The sequence below is a fragment of the Coenobita brevimanus genome, chromosome 92 (genome assembly GCF_032717465.1).
Source record: "Coenobita brevimanus isolate Jiangsu-jjx chromosome 92, ASM3271746v2, whole genome shotgun sequence".
In the NCBI taxonomy this organism is placed as follows: domain Eukaryota; kingdom Metazoa; phylum Arthropoda; class Malacostraca; order Decapoda; family Coenobitidae; genus Coenobita; species Coenobita brevimanus.
In genome coordinates this window covers 17,498,865-17,518,146 of record NC_137045.1, presented here as the reverse complement: position 1 = coordinate 17,518,146, position 19,282 = coordinate 17,498,865, and the positions used below count along the sequence as shown (strand labels likewise).

General features: G+C 41.6%; 1 protein-coding gene across 1 annotated transcript in view; it reads right to left on the bottom strand.

Moving 5' to 3' along the window:
- Window positions 1-19,282, bottom strand: part of LOC145412106 (condensin-2 complex subunit G2-like) — a 346,602-nt gene that overhangs the window by 45,177 nt on the left and 282,143 nt on the right. Inside the window, exons 20-21 of the mRNA XM_080282023.1 lie at window positions 18,251-18,510; window positions 17,954-18,147 (exon numbers count right to left, since the gene is read on the bottom strand). Coding sequence (XP_080138149.1) covers window positions 17,954-18,147; window positions 18,251-18,510 — 454 coding nt within the window. The remainder of the gene's footprint in view (window positions 1-17,953; window positions 18,148-18,250; window positions 18,511-19,282) is intronic.

Below are 19,282 nucleotides of genomic sequence, written 5' to 3'. Positions count from 1 at the left end.
TTCCTGCTTTAATGAATACTTCTTTATTTTGCAGAAAAAATTCCTAACTTCGGACAGACAAATTATCTGAGCCAAATAAAGTCCAAACTTCGGACAGACAATAATATTAATGGTAAAAGTGATGCTAATTATATAAACAGAAAAACATGGCTAAAACAGCGAAATCTCCTATAAAGAGGAAAAGAGCCTACACAAGTAAAGTGTCCAAAAGTGCCCTGGAAAAGGCTAAAGATGACATAAATAACAAGAACATGAGTGTGCGCAAAGCAGCTGAAAAATATAAATTAAAAAAGAGCACATTACATGATTACCTGATACAAAAACACTGCAAACAAGTGGGACGTAATACTTCATTGAGCCATGATGAAGAGTTACTGGTGTGTCAGAGAATCCTCACATTGGCAGAATGGGGATTCCCACTCGACAATTTGGACTTGAGGATGTTAGTGAAAGCATATTTAGACAAACGAGGGGTTTTTGTGTCATGATTCAGTAACAATGTACCTGGTGTTAAATGGGCCCATTCCTTCTTCAAGCGCCACAAACAAACCCTTAGTAGACGATTGTCCCAGAATATAAAGACTGACAGAGCCAGAGTGACAAGAGCCATGCTAGCCGAGTTCTACAGTAACCTGAAGAAATCACTAGAAGGTGTGCCTCCAGAGAACATAATAAATTTTGATGAGACCAATCTTACTGCTGATGATCCAGGTAAAAAGAAAGTCATAGTGAGGCGGGGCACTAAATAGCCAGAGAGAATCATGAACTCAACAAAATCCTCAATATCTATTATGTTCTCTGGAACTGCATCTGGTGTGTTACTCCCTTAATATGTGGTGTATAAAGCTATCCATTTTACGATACCTGGACTGAAGGGGGCCCTCCTGGAACACTATACAATAGGTCCCCCAGTGGATGGTTCGACTCGTGTTCATTCGATGACTGGTTCCACAAAATTATCCTCCCCTATGCTAAACGCAAGACAGGTACTGATGTACTACAGTTAATATGTTCCATGGTGCCTTCATAACATGTGCCAGTGTGTGCGTGTGTCTGTTGATTTGCGTGTGTGTGTGTGTGTGTGTGTGTGTGTGTGTGTGTGTGTGTGTGTGTGTGTGTGTGTGTGTGTGTGTCTTTAGAACCTGTAAGAAATGTTCAACATCATATTATGTTATTTCGGTATGCATTTGTTGAGTCAATGAGGTAGATACTTGATAATTAAGTGAAGTTTTGTTTAGGAAAATGAGGACAGTTCATCTTACAGTTTTGGGTATATGCAGTGCATTTTTTTTTTATTTTTTCATCTCAAAAAGTTCGTGAATAGTTCTTAGTTCTATTTACGGCCAGAATACCTCACTACAATGTGATATGATGCAATTTAATGTGATATGAAATTACGAGCCTCAAAAAGAAGATATTTTGGGATACTTCTCTCTATATATGTATAACTCTGGTCACGAGTGCCCAATATTTTTTTTTACATTTTTTAAAAACTTCTCAAGTGTCCGAAGTTTGGCCAGTGTGTCCAGAGATAGATCCCATTAACCATTCTCATGTTTAAAGAGAAAATACATGGATGTCCGAAGTTTGGAAGAGCTGTCCGAAGTTAGGAAATTTGTTCCTAACTTCGGACACTTGAAAATGAAAAAAAAAAAAGCACAAGTTTAGCTTGGCTAATTTTTTTAAATATATGGATTTAGTAGGTACTCTCCCTGGCTACCACATGACACCAACAGGAATAAAATTGCACCATTCTACAAGGAGTTATTCATTAAAACACATAAAAAATGTCCGAAGTTATGGTGTTTTACGGTACACTATGTTATTCACTGTCACTTTCAGTAAGATAAAACTATAATACACTGTTCAATCATATGAACTGAACATCCATTGCTTTCATCTGCTATTTACACATTATTTCCAAATAATTCTGCTTTCACACTTGCACTGTTAGAACTGCTTCTGGCTGTGATAATCGAAGAAGCAGGTTACACAGAGGGGAACCTGGCATTCACCGCACTGCCAAGAGGTGCGTTTATGCTCAGGTGTGCGGCGTGTGGTATGTGCACATACCTGACACCTGCGAATCGCAGCCTTCCTTTTCCCTGTGGCAGGCATTAGCTCAAGTCTGTGCCGATCCATATACGCCCTCTGCTCAAGTCGGTCGGGAAGTGTAACTGGATGGCGCCTTGGAGTTGCTGCTTGCACCCTACCATATCTTTCCAGCAACTGCTGGACACAAGTCTTGGCGAACAACCTCAGGGAGAAGGACTTGGGTGGCTTTACCTTCATCTTGTACAGGATGAAGGCGTTCAGCATCGTCATATCTATGAGATGCAGAAAAACTTTCCTGTACCACCTAGTATTCTTCCTGAGGCAGTCGATCTCACCAATCATCATGTCGGACTTGTCCACCAGCCGCATGTTGATATTATAGTCCAACACAGCATCAGGTTTCATCACAGGTTCGCCTGTCCTACGGTCGACCTTCCCACTGTCTCTCATCTCCCCCTTATGTACGGTGGTGAGCATGTGCACGACTCTCTTGTCATGCCACCGTATTGCTAGCATCTTCTCACACTTGCGTAGGTGCACGTCTCCTCGCTGCGAGTTTCCCACCTCTGGGAATTTGGGGAAGTTGGCACGATTACTTTTCACAGTGCCGCAGGAGCCAATGCCGTGCTCAGAAAGGTATTTGGCAAGTTTCGGTGCTGTATAGTAGTTGTCTGTATACAGCACATGATTCCCACCAAAATACTTTCCTAGGAGCACTTTCACTACACAGCCTGAGAAGCCAAGGGGGTGAGTTTTATCGAGATCGACAGTGCTGGCTGAATATATGACGAAGTCAAGGATGTACCCCGTCTTACAGTCGCACAGTACAAAGAACTTAATTCCAAAGCGATGGCGTTTGCTTGGAATGTACTGAACAAACCGAAGACGTCCTCTGAACAAAACCAAGGATTCATCAATGACAACCTTCTGAAATGGGTGGAAGAATGACATGAACTTATCCTTCATTCTGTTCAGAATCTCCCGGATCTTCCAGAGTGGGTCGGTTTGGGAAGGTACATCATTATCGGCAAAGTGCAGGTTTCCCATGATGTTCCGCAAGCGATCTCTGGCCATGTACTTATTGAAGGTCGGTGAGGGTAGTAAGGGGTCCATGGACCAGTATTCTTCCAACCCATGCTTCTTGGAGTGTGGCATAAGAAGCATGAGGGCAAAGAACACATACAGCTCCTGCACTCCCAGCATGGTCCACTGTTGCATCTTGGCTGCACCTGTACCACTAGCAGCACGTTGTGATTCGTACCTGTTGGTCTCATCACATATGTGCTGCATGACTTCGTCATCTAGGAAGGCCAAAAGGTAGTCGACACACTCAGCATTTTCGTCCATAGTGAAGGCAGGCTGAACTCCTGACGAGCTCTCATCGAAAACCAGGTTTTCGGGGACAAAATCTGACCCTTCCGTCCACGCGAAGGCGTCCAGGATTCCCTGGCATGGCGGTGGAGAGCGGGTGGTGGTGGTGGTGGTGGAGGTTGGCTGAGAGGGAGGCTTATCTCTGTCAAGGTCACTCTCACTGACCCTAGGTTGCCGTACAGCACTAGCAGCCCTTACCCTACTAGCTACACTACTTTTCACTCTCTTAGATCTACCTCTACCTCTACGGCCTGCCTTCACTGTTGATGCTGGTGGTGACTCCGACGACGAAGACTCCGGAGATAACTCAGCCGACGATGATGACGAGATGAGTAAAGCGGGGCTTGAGGAACGGGGAGGTGAATGCACTCGTGACTCATGGCGGGCTGGGTCACGTGGGGGCATTGTTCTGGGGCTAACACGCCGCCTTTTCACTCCCTTCTCAAATTCTTGTCCTTCCTGCACTAAAGGCTCCTTTCCCTTGGAGCTAGACACTAATTCACTTGTAGAAGCACTTGTTGTCGCTGTTTCTGGCGCGATAACCTCACCCGGCTCATCACACGATTCACCCGAATCGTCATAGTCACTGTCCATCATTATCATGGACAATTCTGCAAGTTCTCGTGCCACTGCAGAGTCACTGAGGCCTTTCCTGCTTGCTTCAACACTTTTCTTTGGCGTAGAGGTCACGGGGCCCTTTGCAATGGGCACAGAAGCGGCAGGAATGGCGGGGCGCGAGTGCGACATGTTGTCTCTACAGTGGAGGACAAGGAACTAAATGCCATGGCTTATCTGAGAAGGGAAGGGTTGACAATGACACTTTAGGCTGACTGCTGCTAACTTACAGGTTAATTTTTTATAGGTAGAAAATCTCGGCAATAAATAAAGAAATAGGTAGTTCCAGGTGAATGTAAATGTCAATTAGGAATCTCCCTTCCTTTCTGATATATATTTTTATTACAGACATCGATTACAAGGCATAAATCAAAGGGGAAATTACCGTGGTAATGTAGCGAATGAATGCACGTGAGGTTTTGTCAGGTGATAATTAGCCAATTTCTGGAGTATAACACTATCACTTACCTGTTTTTTTTTTGGTATATATTATTTGGTAAAAATATAGGGCATAGGGCTTATTTCAATGGATGAAATCTGTGGAAAAAGAAGGGGGAAATTTCCGTAGCGCAGCGCGGCGTGGGAGGTGAGAAGAGAGGGTAATGGAGGGCAGGTAGGGAGGGGAGTCACGAAGGGGGTTAATTATCTGAGAAGGGAAGGGTTGACAATGACACTTTAGGCTGACTGCTGCTAACTTACAGGTTAATTTTTTATAGGTAGAAAATCTCGGCAATAAATAAAGAAATAGGTAGTTCCAGGTGAATGTAAATGTCAATTAGGAATCTCCCTTCCTTTCTGATATATATTTTTATTACAGACATCGATTACAAGGCATAAATCAAAGGGGAAATTACCGTGGCAATGTAGCGAATGAATGCATGTGAGGTTTTGTCAGGTGATAATTAGCCAATTTCTGGAGTATAACACTATCACTTACCTGTTTTTTTTTTGGTATATATTATTTGGTAAAAATATAGGGCATAGGGCTTATTTCAATGGATGAAATCTGTGGAAAAAGAAGGGGGAAATTTCCGTAGCGCAGCGCGGCGTGGGAGGTGAGAGGAGAGGGTAATGGAGGGCAGGTAGGGAGGGGAGTCACGAAGGGGGTAAAATAGCTAAAATGTCAACAATGGATGGGAGTACAGATGAGATTTGGAGTGCTGACTAATGTTGGACATTGACAGTACTGATAGATGATACAAGCCACCACTTGAGAGCCTGGGATAATTCAAAATAACACAGAATCACAAAAGTGACGCCCCGTGGTATGATCCATTGTAGCCGAGCGTCACGAAAGTGACGCCCCGCGGTTAAGGGGTTAATGATTTTAAAGAGAATAAGCTGTACAGCTGTGATACTCGCTGCATGTGCCTTTGGTTCCTTCTTCCTCACACTTAAAAAAAAAAAAAGTATAATTAGCAATGGAGTTTTATCAGCTATGACTGGTGCACATCAAGGGTCATCTACCTCCTGCCTCCTCTTAATATAAGTTATAAATGTTGTAATTGTTTGTATTAATGAATGGAACAATTCTGTTATCTACTAATAGAGTGCAGTAGCATCTAAAATTTAGACACTTATTTGGTGTGAAAAAGATGAAGAGATGAGACTGACAAGGAGAGTGTGAGTGAGGTGGAGGGGGGAAGAGAGAAGGGGGGGCAAAAGATGAGATGAAGGGATGGAGTGGAGAGGTATATGAGAGATGGGGGTGTGAGCTGGGAAGATGGAAGCAAAATGGCAGGGGGACAAGGAGACATGGAGGCGATTTGACTGCAGACACACCTTACGGGACTGAGGTGTCTGGCAATAGATAGATAGATAGAACATAGACAGATAGATAGATTTGGTACCGGGTACTTTAAAAACCTTGCCAAATTTAACACATCCAATGTTAAATGGACTTACATAGAAAAATAAGTTGGCGCTAAGATTGATCAGTTACAACACAAGCAAATAACATAATTGCTCTTTTCTGTTTAGTTTTCTTGTCCTATTCCTTCTTTTGAACATGAACACAAACCAAACCAAATTATAACATACCTGTACTTTGTAAAGTAAACAATACTGTTATTTGCTATACCTCCACAACTAGAAACATTTACAATCTCCATAACTAAGCTGTGAATATAGTGTCTAAACTTGTGACCAACAAATAAATAAATAAATAAATAATTCCGTCCTCTTCTGACTTTCCTCAATTCTTACCTCTTCCTTCTGTCTATGGGTGACTCTACACTGAGTGACAAGCCAAATGATTTCTTGTACACCATGAAACCATTTACTACAGTGGTCGGTAACCATATAACCAAATAATGGTGCCTGGTGGTTAAGTGGGTAATCAAGGCACTCCAATCAGATTGAGCCTGTGCAGGTTTATATCCAAGGGGTGGTTGGGGTTTACTGCTCACGTAATGCCACTCAGGGATGAGTGAGGCAGGTCACTGTCATCTTAAATGCCAGGACTAACTTGCCTAGCCCTGGGCTCCTACGCTCCTCATGGGGCAACACAGGATTAGCTGATGGTGATAATAAATAAGATAATAATGATAATGGTGGACGCAAGGATTGGTTTGGAACCAAAGGCACATTTTTTCGTCCAGGCCAACCGATCAGATTCAAAGCTGTCTTCACCATTTTTTTTCAACCAATGTATTTTTCATCAAAACCAAGACCATCAATATCTCTCTGAAGCAAGATCAAAAGCAGTCCTGGTGCAATAGGTTCTTGCTTGAAGAAACTGAAAAATGCCAGCACAGACAAGTGTGATAAATAGCATAAAACTAGCAGTATGTACAGACGTCGGAATAAGTTCGTTTCCTGTTCTGTGTTTGTAACACTGCTCAATGGAGAGCTATCCTCTCCTCCTCCCTTCCTCATAGTCCCACTCTCCCACCCAACCCCCCCACTTTTCTCTCCGACCCCAAGACCCCACCCAGTACCCTCCATACTCTCGCTCATAGCCAGCTACAGGTTTCTGTGCTTCAAGCACCTCTCTGATTCCATGTAGTCTGAACAACTAATAAAGGAATAGTACAGTATATATCATAAACCAAGTTAGGAAAAGTTTTACTACACTGTGTGTGTGTGTGACAGAGAGAGAGAGAGAGAGAGAGAGAATTAATCTGCTGTGATTAAATGTTGCAGTAGTAGATACACAGAATAAGTCTGCTGTGATTAAATGTTGCGATAGGAGACACCTCTTTTACACACACACACTCACACACACCGAGAGAGAGAGAGAGAGAGAGAGAGAGAGAGAGAGAGAGAGACAGACAGACTGACAGACAGAAAGAGAGAGAGGAGTTACAAGGAAAAGTTAGGATCGTAATGACTATGCAGCCCATACTGTGGAGATACTTCTTGTTTGCCTGGGAAAGCATATCCAATTCACATTTATTCTAGTGTAAGATCCTGTCGATGAATCCCTTAAACTTCTCTATTGTAAACAACGTCCATGTTGTGTCAGTTCTACATGTGAAGCAGATCTTGCTCGTGAAAAAGTTTTCACGTGTCTGCTGGTAATTTTTTTCATTTACAGCTTCCAGCCATGGTTGTGTGCTGAGTCCATGTTAAGAGTAAGCAACTTTCTGTGTAATGATTGTGAAACCCATTCAGATTTTAAACACTTTAATGAGCTGACCTCGTAGTCTACGAGTTTGTACTAAAAAAATCCCACAGTCCTCAGGCGAACCTGATACATTAGTCTCCTGAACTCTTTTTAAGTCAATGTATGTCGACCAAAATTTCACAATAACTGAGGAAGTGGCCATATTAAGGTGATATAGACTGTGAGAACAATCTCTTTATTCCTAGAGAGAGAGAGAGAGAGAGAGAGAGAGAGAGAGGGAGGGAGGGAGGGAGGGAGGGAGGGAGAGAGAGAGAGAGGGAGGGAGGGAGAAAGAGAGAGAGGGAGAGACTTGGAATGGTACGAACAATCAGGAGAAATACTGATAAAAAAAAGTGAGTGAGAGGATAAAATGAAGCAGAGAAGAGCAAAACACTCAATGAAAAAATGGAACAATGTTACAGAAGTGACGCAGGGATGGAAGCACACACACACACATACACACACACACACACACACTTTCTGAACATTTGTTGACCTATCTGTCTGTGCCTCTCTGTGTACTGTCCCCCCCCCCCTCTCTCTGGATCCTTTGTCTCATCTCCAGTTTCCTTTTCCCTCCTTCCCCTCTTTATGGCAATCTGCTCAGTCCCTACCTTCCTCTCTCGCTCCTTCCTTTCCTTCGTCTCTCTTCCCCTGTCACTCCCTCCTTACATCACTCTTCTTTTTCCCCTCCCTGTGTCACAACTCTGTCTTACTTTTTACATCTGTTACATGTGTTATCTTTTTTTCATCATCACTCTCTCCATATTTCTTTACTTGTACTAAATCCATTTCCTTCAATGCTTTCTTTCCCCAGTAATTACTGCATGCTCCTTTTTCTCTCTCCTCTCTCAGTCTCTCCCTGTCACCCGAAATCTCTTCTTCCATTCCACTCTTCCCACTGTCTTTCCCTCCCTTCCTCCCTCCCTGCCCCTTCCCTTGTCTTCCCTTCTTAACATCCCCCTCCTCTTTCTTGCCCTAAAAATTAACCTAATTTCTTCCCACCCTTAATCTGTACTTTCTGCAAATTTTTCTAATTTCACTATTTCTCTCCCTCCCTCTTTACTTGAATGTCATTCGTTTTACTCAGCCTCAATGCTGTCGTCTTATCCTGCTTAGTCCTTTCCCTGCGTCCTTGCCAGAATAACACACTTTTTTCCTCGTCCCTGTTACCTTGCCTCCTTTTCTAATTTTTCTCATTATCGTTCTCAGTATTCCGTTCCGTAGCTGTCTTTCCCACTTTCTTCTCTTGTTATCCCTGTTTCTGTGTTTGCTCCATTCCCATTTTCTCTCAGCTGTCTCCCTTTTTGTCTCTACTTCCCTGTCTCCCGGCCTTTCTATTCACATCTCCCTTTTCCCTTTCCCTTTCACACTGCTTTTATCTCATTTCACCTTTCACCGTCTCTTTTCTTATCTCTCGTTGTTCTCTCCTTGCCTCTCCCCTTTTTACTTTCTCCGTAACTGCCCTCTCATTTCTCATTTTTCCACTCGCTTTCCCTCTCCGCCTGTCGCTCCCTGTCTTTTAACTGTGTGTGTGTGTGTGTGTGTGTGTGTGTGTGTGTGTGTGTAGTAAATCTTTTCCTAACTTGGTTTATGATATACACTGTACTTTGCGCAGTGGCAGTATCGTAACCAATGAGGTCTTGGGTAAGTGACGTATTTGTTGCTGCTGTAAAGCTCGAATTGGGAAAAGTTTCAATACCATCTCAGCACTTCTGTGGCACCTCGGTTTGGGTTACCTTTCCTAGAAGGGTAGTCAAGTCGTACCCCACCTGCTCGTGGTGACCTCGCAGACACCCTGTTTTTTTTTTTTATCCGTTTCTGTTTTTTGTGCTTTTTTTCCCTTCGGTTTTCTTTTTTCCTCCTAAATTAGGGTGACACAAATGGGGGCGGCGCTACCCGGGTTTTTCCCGGGTAGTATTGTATATACGTTTTGCTGTTGTTGTCATTTTGTTTTTTTCTTCTCCTTTATCATGACTAAACAACACCAGTGCCCTCGCTGCAGTAGGTCTGTAGCAAAAAGTGCACAAGCACTGAAGTGCGCCTACTGCAGCGAGTGGATTCATATAGCTTGTGAAAATTTGGATGCAGGCGACTATCCATTCATGAAGAGGAGCCACCAGCTGGGCTTTCGCTGGCTGTGTAGCCAGTGTGTTGCACCAGCAGACGAGGTCTTGGCTGGTGGAGGAAGTAGTACCAAGAAGGAGTATGAAGATAAAGTTATTGGGCCAATCTTTCAAGCAATCAGAGACGTATCAAATAAACTGGAGGCACTAGAGACCAAGGTCTCATTACCTATGGCGGTCACACAAGATCAGGCCAAGTCATTTGCGGATGCTGTTCGTGGGTCTCTCGTGGGGGTAGGGAAGGATCTGCCTGGGGGCGTGATTGAGATCAGTGCTCATCGCCAGAAAAAAGCCATTCATAGTCAGCATGTACTGATTGTGAAACCAGAGAGTGGCGCTAGTGCCCTGACAAATCAGATGGGACCAGAAGACATCAGAGGCGTACTTAACTCGGTACCGGTTGACGGCTGCCTTAAGACCAAGGCTGGTGGGCTGGTAATGAAGTTTCCGTCGGCTGAGGCCAAGAGAGAAGGAACTGGGGTGCTGACTGATCATTTTGGCTCTGAGGGCACTTTTTGCATATCAGAGCCAAAGAAAATGTTGCCTAAAATGACCGTGACAGGCCTTTCCTCTTCCTTGGATGACTCTGACATCATCCCAAATATTCTGAGAAAAAACAATAAAATTAAGACGCTCGTTGATCGAGGTTGTACCCTCAACCTTCTCTTCACAAGGACAAGGAATGACACCAAAACTGCTGTCTTGAAGATGTCGCCAGAGGTGAGATCCTCCATTGTAGAACAGGGCAATTACATCTACGAGGATCTTACAAGATGCCACGCTTTCGATAGATTCTGGGTTACACAGTGTCATCACTGTCAAGGCTTTGGTCATACATTTGAGAGATGTTCTAGGAAAAGTGATGAACCTAAATGTGTCTTTTGTGCTGGAGCCCATAAATCTAAGGACTGTAGTAACAGAAATTCTCCCAAATGCATCAACTGCTGCTCTTTAAGACAACAAGATGCTAATTCAAAGTCACAGGTGGTTGCCCATTTTGCTTCAAGTAGAGAATGTCCAATTATGATTTCTCATAGGAATAGATTGATTGAGAACACCAATTTTGACCATTCAAAAAACTGACTACATCCCTCTTGAACCAGTTAAGGATGGGTCTTTTAAATATTCATTCGATCCGTAATAAGATAGACTATATTAATGAAACCCTAAATCAGCACGAGCTTGACATATTGTGCTTGACTGAAACCTGGTTGTATGAGTCTGATATCGATATTATTCGTAATGCTTTGCCTAAGACACATTCTATTATTAGTATTCCCAGGCCTGCTGCTGACTATCCGGGAGGAGGCGTAGCATTCATCTATTCGGCAGCACTTGCAAACGTTTCTCTCATTGACTCAGACCTGACCCCATCATCATTTGAATTTATGGAAGTATTAATAAATTTCCATCAGAATACCATTAGAATTGCAATTGTCTATCGACCAGGTCATCTGGGCAGAGATCGAAGTTTTATGGAAGAGTTTGGGCAGTTTCTTGAAGGGTTTTCTCTTAAACCTGGAGGACTTCTTGTTTGTGGTGATTTCAATTATTGGGTTGACAGTCCAGAGACAAAACCATTTTCTTCAGAATTCCTTGAGTTGATCACCCAGAACAATTTTTTCAATCATGTGAGTAATCCAACTCATGTCTCAGGACATGTCCTTGACTTGATCTTGTCCCCTGTTGGTTGCAGGTGCGTATCAGATGTGGAGGTTGACTCATTTGACCCCCTCATCTCTGATCATGCTCTGATCACTCTTAGTTTTGATGTCCCGAAATCCCCTTCATATAAAAAGGTCATCAGGTTCAGAAATTACAACAATGTTGACCGCCAGTTGATGTGTTTTGAAATTGATCAACGTTTAAACTCCATCGATTCTTCAAGTTTTTCTTCTGGTGAATTGGTTGATATTTACAACAACGAGCTCAGGTCAATTTTTGACCATTATTGTCCTGAGGTAGTAAAAACAATCACTGTACGTGATAATTCTCCGTGGTATGGTCCATCCATTAATTCTTTGCATAGACAACGTAGAAGGGCAGAGCGTGAGTGGCGCTTGCAGTGGACTGAAGTAACTCGGTTTGCGTTATGTTTTTGCGGGAAGAGCAGTCATTCACACTGTAAAAGCCCAAAAGGCTAGGTATTATCAAAATAAAGTTGATTCATGTGGTGGTGATCAAAAAAAATTGTCTGCAGTTGTGAACAATCTGGCTGGTCGGAGGAATGTAATTGTTAAACCAACTTCTTTATCTGATGCCCAATTGGCTTCTGATTTTGCTTCATTTTTTACAAGTAAGATCTCTCGCATAAGAAGTGATTTAGATAGCAGTCCTCCTAGTGAAGCATACTCAGTTGACTTCCAGCCACGGTGCACTGGGGATCATTTGCTTTCAATATTTCATCCACTGGATGTAAACAAAGTCAAATGTTACATCAGAGAACTTAATAAAACATTTTGCTCACTCGATCCATGTAACATGTCACAATTGCCTGATGTGTATGAGCATGCTGCAGACTTTATCTGCAACATAATAAATAGATGCTTCTTAGAAAGTAATTTTGTGCAGTCTGAGAGACGTGCTTTGCTTAGGCCCCTAATTAAGAAACCTGGCCTTGATGTTGAAAGCATGACAAATTATCGTCCTGTCTCTAACCTGTCTTTTTTATCCAAGATTATTGAGCGGGCCATACTCGACCAACTCTTACCACTACTGGAACACAACAAAGTTGTTCCTGTTGTTCAGTCAGCATACAGAAAATACCATTCAACTGAAACTGCACTAACAAGGATTCAGAGCGACTTGGTGGCAAACACTTGTAGTGGGATGTCCTCTCTCCTAGTTCTTTTGGATCTGTCTGCAGCTTTTGATACAGTAGATCATAAACTATTGTTGGATGATCTGTATTTTTATGGCATTCGTGATAGTGCCCTTTTGCTCCTTAAGTCGTATCTGTTGGACAGATCTCAGAGAGTGGTTGTTGATTACGCTAGCTCTGATTCTGCTCCTCTTCTATTTGGAGTCCCTCAAGGATCAGTTTTGGGTCCAATTCTATTTACTATCTACATAAGTAGTTTATCGTCTCTACTTGATGCTCATGATGTGTCCTATCATTTTTATGCTGATGACACCCAGCTCTATGTTAAGATGTCAGATATCAACGATACTAAGATAAAGTTTGAATCTCTAATGTCTGATATTAAGATTTGGATGGCTAAGAGGAAACTTAAGCTGAATGATGGTAAAACTGAGATAATCATCATTAGAGGAAACAGAAGGGGTGATGACACTGACAATGCCCTGGCTTTGAACATTGGCGTGTCACAGCTGCATCCAGTCAGTTCTGTTCGAAATTTGGGTGTTTATTTTAATTCTAAGTTAAATTACAAAGAACACATTAATCAGGTTGTAAGAGGGTGTAACTTGCATATCAGAAATCTGTACTCTGTGAGAAGATTCCTGAACAGACAATGCCTCTTAACATTGGTCCATGCAGTGGTCTTGTCTCGTGTTCATTATTGTAATTCACTGTGGGTTGGTCTTCCAAATATACTAACAAAAGTTCAGTCTGTGTTGAACAGGGCGGCACGGCTTATCTTTGGTCTCCCCCCAAGAACCTCAACTACTCCGTTTCTGATTGAGTTGCATTGGTTATCAGTAAATGCTAGAATTGAATTTAAACTGTGTCTTATTACATTCAAGGTTCTTAAGTTTGGTGAACCGAAGTATCTTGCTGAATTGTTAAAACTCCCATCGACACGCCCGGGTGTGATGTTACGCAGTGAAGATGATTCCTTGCGTCTTGATGAGCCAGGAGCCATTCACCAGTCATCTTTCTCTGATCGTTCTTTTGCATATAGAGCCCCTAGATTATATAACAGATTGCCATTGTCCATAAGACAACTCTCTACTGTTGAATCCTTTAAGAGACAGCTGAAAGCCTTTCTTTTTTCAAAATGCTATGACCTGGAGAGAGGTACTATGACGGATGATTATAGGGTTTAATTTTTGCCACTTTCATGTATATATGATGTAGCTTGTATTATATACAAGAAATGTCACAATTCTTGTAATTGTAAAAATAATGTATGTGTGTCGAGCGCTAGTGAATTCCCAAAAGGAAGAACTGGCGCTTTTGAGAAAAAAAAAGGCCAGATTATTATTATTATTATTCCTTTATTAGCTGTTTGGACTACACGTAATTAGAGAGGTGCTTGAGGTACAGAAACCCGTAGGTGGCTGTGAGCGAGAGTATGGAGGGTACTGGGTGGGGTAATGGGGTCGGAGAGAAAAGTTGGGGGGTTGGGTGGGAGTGTAGGACTATGAGGAAGGGAGGAGGAGGGGATACCTCTCCATCGGGCAGTGTTACAAACACCTTAGTCCAGGGAAAAGGAAACGAACTTATTCCGACGTCTGTACATAAAATTAGGAAGCAAGAGGCTAACACTAATGATATACAGCCAGTTCAGCACAAATAAGGGCCATTATCTTTTTGTCAGATCATCCTTTATGGCAACCTGTATTTACATCTTGATCGACAGCTGTAATTTTTTGGCCCTACATTGCCAGATTATGTTCGCAGACAAAAACCAAGTGGCCATGAACTTCTTTCAAATCCCAAATTACAGTTTGGATGACTAGAGTGTGACTCAAAGGGTAATAGCTTGAGCAAGCATTTCAAGAGGGTGGCCAAAAAAGGCACATCAACTTGTACGTCTTGCAACCAGCCAAGGCTTGCTTTGATTCATCTGTGATTGAAAACTGTAAGATGGTAGACACTTGATGTGCCCTTGAAAATCAAACTCTCCAAATTTATCATGCTAAATTTGTGATTCCACTGTACATATGTTGAAGAAATAAATGCTTTTAAAACACTCCTCTGATGAATATGTTATGAAAATTAAAGAATCTAAAACTAAATTTTTTGTTGTTTGTGACACACTGCCAGATAAAGAACCAATGAAATTGGATGGGCTAGTTGGAGGATAATGCAGCCAGTACAGTACAATATTTATGCTCACCATTCACTTGTGATAGTTCTGTATCTTCAGGCTCAAGGTTCATGCTACTGCCAAGATGGCCCATGTTAAGAAAAACTGTTCCTTTTAAGAGAAAAACAATGATCATTCACAGTGAAGAAATAAATTTCTGATGCTGCAATTATGCTGGCCATTTGATATGGGTGTGACTTAAGGTTAAATGCAGATCTTGGATCAATAATTAAGCTTCTACAGTTGACCCACTTTGGGCTAGACCCCTTTAGTCTTGGTTTCAGCTCATCTAAACAAAACTGAAACAGTACATATTTCCATCCATCCATCCATCATTCAATCCTACGTCGCCCCTTAAGGAGTGTAGGAACCCGGGGCTAAGCAAGTTGGTCCTGACATTTAAGATGAGAGTGACCGGCCTCACTTACCCCTGAGTGGCATTATGCGAGCAATAAACCCTAACCACCCTTTGGATATAAACCTACACAGGCTCAATCCAATTGGAGCACCTTAATTACCCACTAAACCACCAGGCGTCATAATTTGGTTATATGGTTACCACCCAGCATAGTAAATAGTTTCCTGGTGTACAGGAAACCATTTGGCTTGTCACTCAGTATTGAGTTACATATATTTAAAAAATATGTTTTAAATATTTCCAAGACCACTTTAGCCACATGGAAAGTAATAATCATTTGTTTGGTCTCATATTACATTAGGCCGCCTATTCAAACATGTGCAAGCATTCATAACCCCCTAGTTCATCAACTTACTATTTTTTGGTCCGGTATTTCTACAGATAATCATTCCTATAATGGCTTTAAATGCATGCAGAGGTTCTACAAAGACTAATGGTGTCAAGATGAAACATGTAACACTGAGTTTTGCTGATAAAGTAAAAATTCTGGGTAAAATTGAAACTGGTGTTCCAGCAGCAAAATGCATGAACAAGTTTGATACCACCAAATAAAATGCTATCAAACATCTAGAAAAAAAGAGAAAAAAATTAGGCAGCTTGCTTTAAAAGTTTGATATTATACTTAATGTGGCGAATGTAAAAGTAAAACTCTGAAACTGCCATCAGATGAGAATGTAAACAGAAGAAATAATTTATTAATGGTACATACAGCAGTGATCGTACAAAGAAGTTCTTGTGTACAGTACTGTAATATTATAAATTGTAGAGGAAGCAGTGAGCTCTCAGCGGACCTGGCCTCACCCTAACCAGTGTAGGTAATGTGTGCTCTCCTCTATCACCACACAGTGCATTACCAGCCACTTGTTGCTACCATAGCACTAAATTGTTTGCAATCTCCTATTTTATCGTTTATAGACTCCAACATGTTTGCATGCATCACCTTGGTCACCTAATGGCGACTTGACATGATGATTGATCTCTGGCGGCCTCTCTTTCAGTATTTTATCCCCGAGGTCACACTCTATGACCTCATCCCAGGTCATTTTGGTCTGCCTTTTGCAATCCCACTCTTGACGTTCAAACTTCCTACCTTCCACACCTAACTGTCATCCTCCACCTTTTCAACATGCTCAAACCATCTCAATCTACACCCCCTCATCACAACACCAATACATCAAGGCCCATCCTTCCTCTCAACTCTTCAATCGCAATCCTAACCTCTCCCCCCACAGGCTTCCCATTCATGGACGCATTACACATCCATCTAATCATCATCATTTCTGTACATTTGAGCCTACGAATATCCTCTTTCTTTATTGCCATGCTGGATTGTATAAGATTTTAACCAATAAGAACAGATGCTGGATTGTATTATATTTTAAGTGATAGAAACAGATGCTAGATCATATTGGATTTTAAGTGATGAGAACACACGCTGGATCATATTTGATATTAGCTGATAAGAACAGATGCTGGATAGTATCAGATTTTACCTAATATGAACAGATGTTGGACCATATCAGCTTTTAATAAGAACAGAAGCTGGGTTGCATAAGATTTTAAATGATCTGAACAGATGCTGAATAGTATTAGATTTTGACAGCCAAGAACAAATGGTGGCAACCATCATCCACTCACTTCATGCAGTACTGAGTACTTCTTCCTTCACCTTCACCATTCTTTTTCAGTGTTTGCCCTCCTCTATCCCTATTTCTCCCACCTTTCCTGTCACTTGTTATTACTCTTCTCTCCTTTCCAGGTAGCTTTACAATGAGTGACAAGCCTAATGGTTTTCTGTATAAAAGGAAAGAAAACCATTTACAATGCTGGGTGGTAACCACATAACCAACCCATGTGTTCCCTACATGTCAGCAAGTGGGTGTTCGTGTCCCTCCCTGTAAAACAACTAACTCAAAGTAAAATGGCCTCTCCTTACAGGATTGTGGCATCTTGCTATAGACAGACAGACTTTATTGCCCAGGTTTTACTACTATACAGCATTACACTCCCAAAATATGACACATGCAGAGATCCCTCAGAATGGAGGGAGAGCCCTTTCAATACTGTATTAGGAATGGCAACAGCTCCCTGAACTTCCTCCAACCACTTCTTACCCTGGCCACAGAGCTAGTTCCAGCCCCCATCTCCAGCACTTAACATGTCCCCCAAACACTCAAGAGACTCTCCAGCAAGATCAATCCATTCACACAGGCCAGTCAATCTCTATGTGGTCTCTCCACAGGAAATCAGTATTATTATGCAGCCTACCTCTAATACCATTAAAATTCTTTTGCACCCACTTATCACAAACACTGCACAAGATGGAGTTACTTCCCACACCCTTGTGGCAAACAGCACATGGCCACACTCCCTCTGATTTGACAGTCACCAGCCCTAGTTATCATTTTTTTTTTTTTTTTTTTTTTTTTAAATCTGGATTTACCCTCAAACCCTTGTGCCCCATTCCATCTCTCTATTTCCTAAATCTTTCCTCCACTTCCCTTTCACTCTCTGCAAACAACAAGTCATCAGCAGACAACATTTCTCATGGGGGTCCATTTCTCCCATGTATTCAAGCAAAACAAGTTCCAGATAGCAATACTGGACCAATTGAACCAATACTCTTCCTAGTATTACTATACTACAAGTACTAATACTATTACTATTAATATTAATAATAGGTATAACAAACATTAAATGGACAATTTGATGCACCTAATGGTTGTAGGTCCATCTACAAAGGTACATGGTATACAAGATGCCTCACCAGTTTTAATGAGCATGTCAATTGCAGAACACATGTTGTGTACTGCTTGAGTAGTGGCAGCACCAGCCATGATGATGTGAGTGCTAGTGGTGATTAATCTCCCTAAGACATCAATGGTTACAGCTTGTCCCTCGCCACCAGCATGATCTTTCCTTTTTCTTCCAACATCATCATCCAGCTTTGGTACTAGTGTGCTAGAAAAATATTCACAAAATTAATAAACACTTTTGTGGCATTGAGCATATTTCTTCAAGTTCATACAGTGTATATAATAAGATTATTAACAGAGTATCATACCTTGTAGCCCAGTCCCAACACTCGCAAATACATGCAGAACTGTCAAACAATAGGTCATCAGGATGTTCACCATCACTTTCTTCTTCCTCATCTTTATCATCTTCTTTTTCACTTTGCTGGGAAGGGGAGTGCTGCTTAGCTGTGGGATTGTGCAGCACAGCCACTAAACTCAGATATTGTCCCCAGCACTCACAAAGGAACACGTCAGAGCACATGGTCGATAATTCTTCAGAGTGACTTAGACGCTCCGCAATTATGTCCTGTAATCACCATTTTCTATTACTTATAGATATACAAAAACTACTGATACAATCTATAATTACCATAATCATTCTACCTCTTTCTTCCCACCCAAAGGTAGGGTGAGGTATGACCAAGAATGTTAAGAAAATAAAAACAAGATAGAGGAGTGCTAAACAAAATCATATCCCATGAAATGGGCCACACATTCACTCAAAATAATTCTTTAAAAAATAATATAAATAAATGAATGAATAAGTAATTGAAATTTAAATAAATAAATAAATAAATCACCCCATAAACAAAACTTTGGCAGGGATGGAAAAAGTGCCTTTGACCCAGAAATATTTATAAATTGAACCCTATTCCCCTTTAAACAATTAACTTCTTACAGAGTATATTTTTTGCAATTTGATTCAACTTGTGGGAGACATCCCCTTAAATTTTCAACAATACCAGTAATTTCTGTTTTACCATTACAGTATTCAGTTACAATTTTGTCTGAAATCCTGGCCTGTATGATAATTTTTTTTCTTTCTTTCTTTTGTATGACATTCTCTGTCAGTGGTTAAAGCTGAGTATCAACAACATAAGTGATAAGCAAAACCATGTTCCTATGGAAGAGAAGCTAGTCTGCTACTGTTGGTGAAAACAGTAAACACTGGACCCAAACTGATCCGTGTGGTGCTCCAAATATCAAGTAAACTACTGGAGTTCTAACACAACTTTGCCAATGGCTCTGACAACAACACTTTCGTTGCAAACAAATAAGACTACACAAAGGGCAGGGCT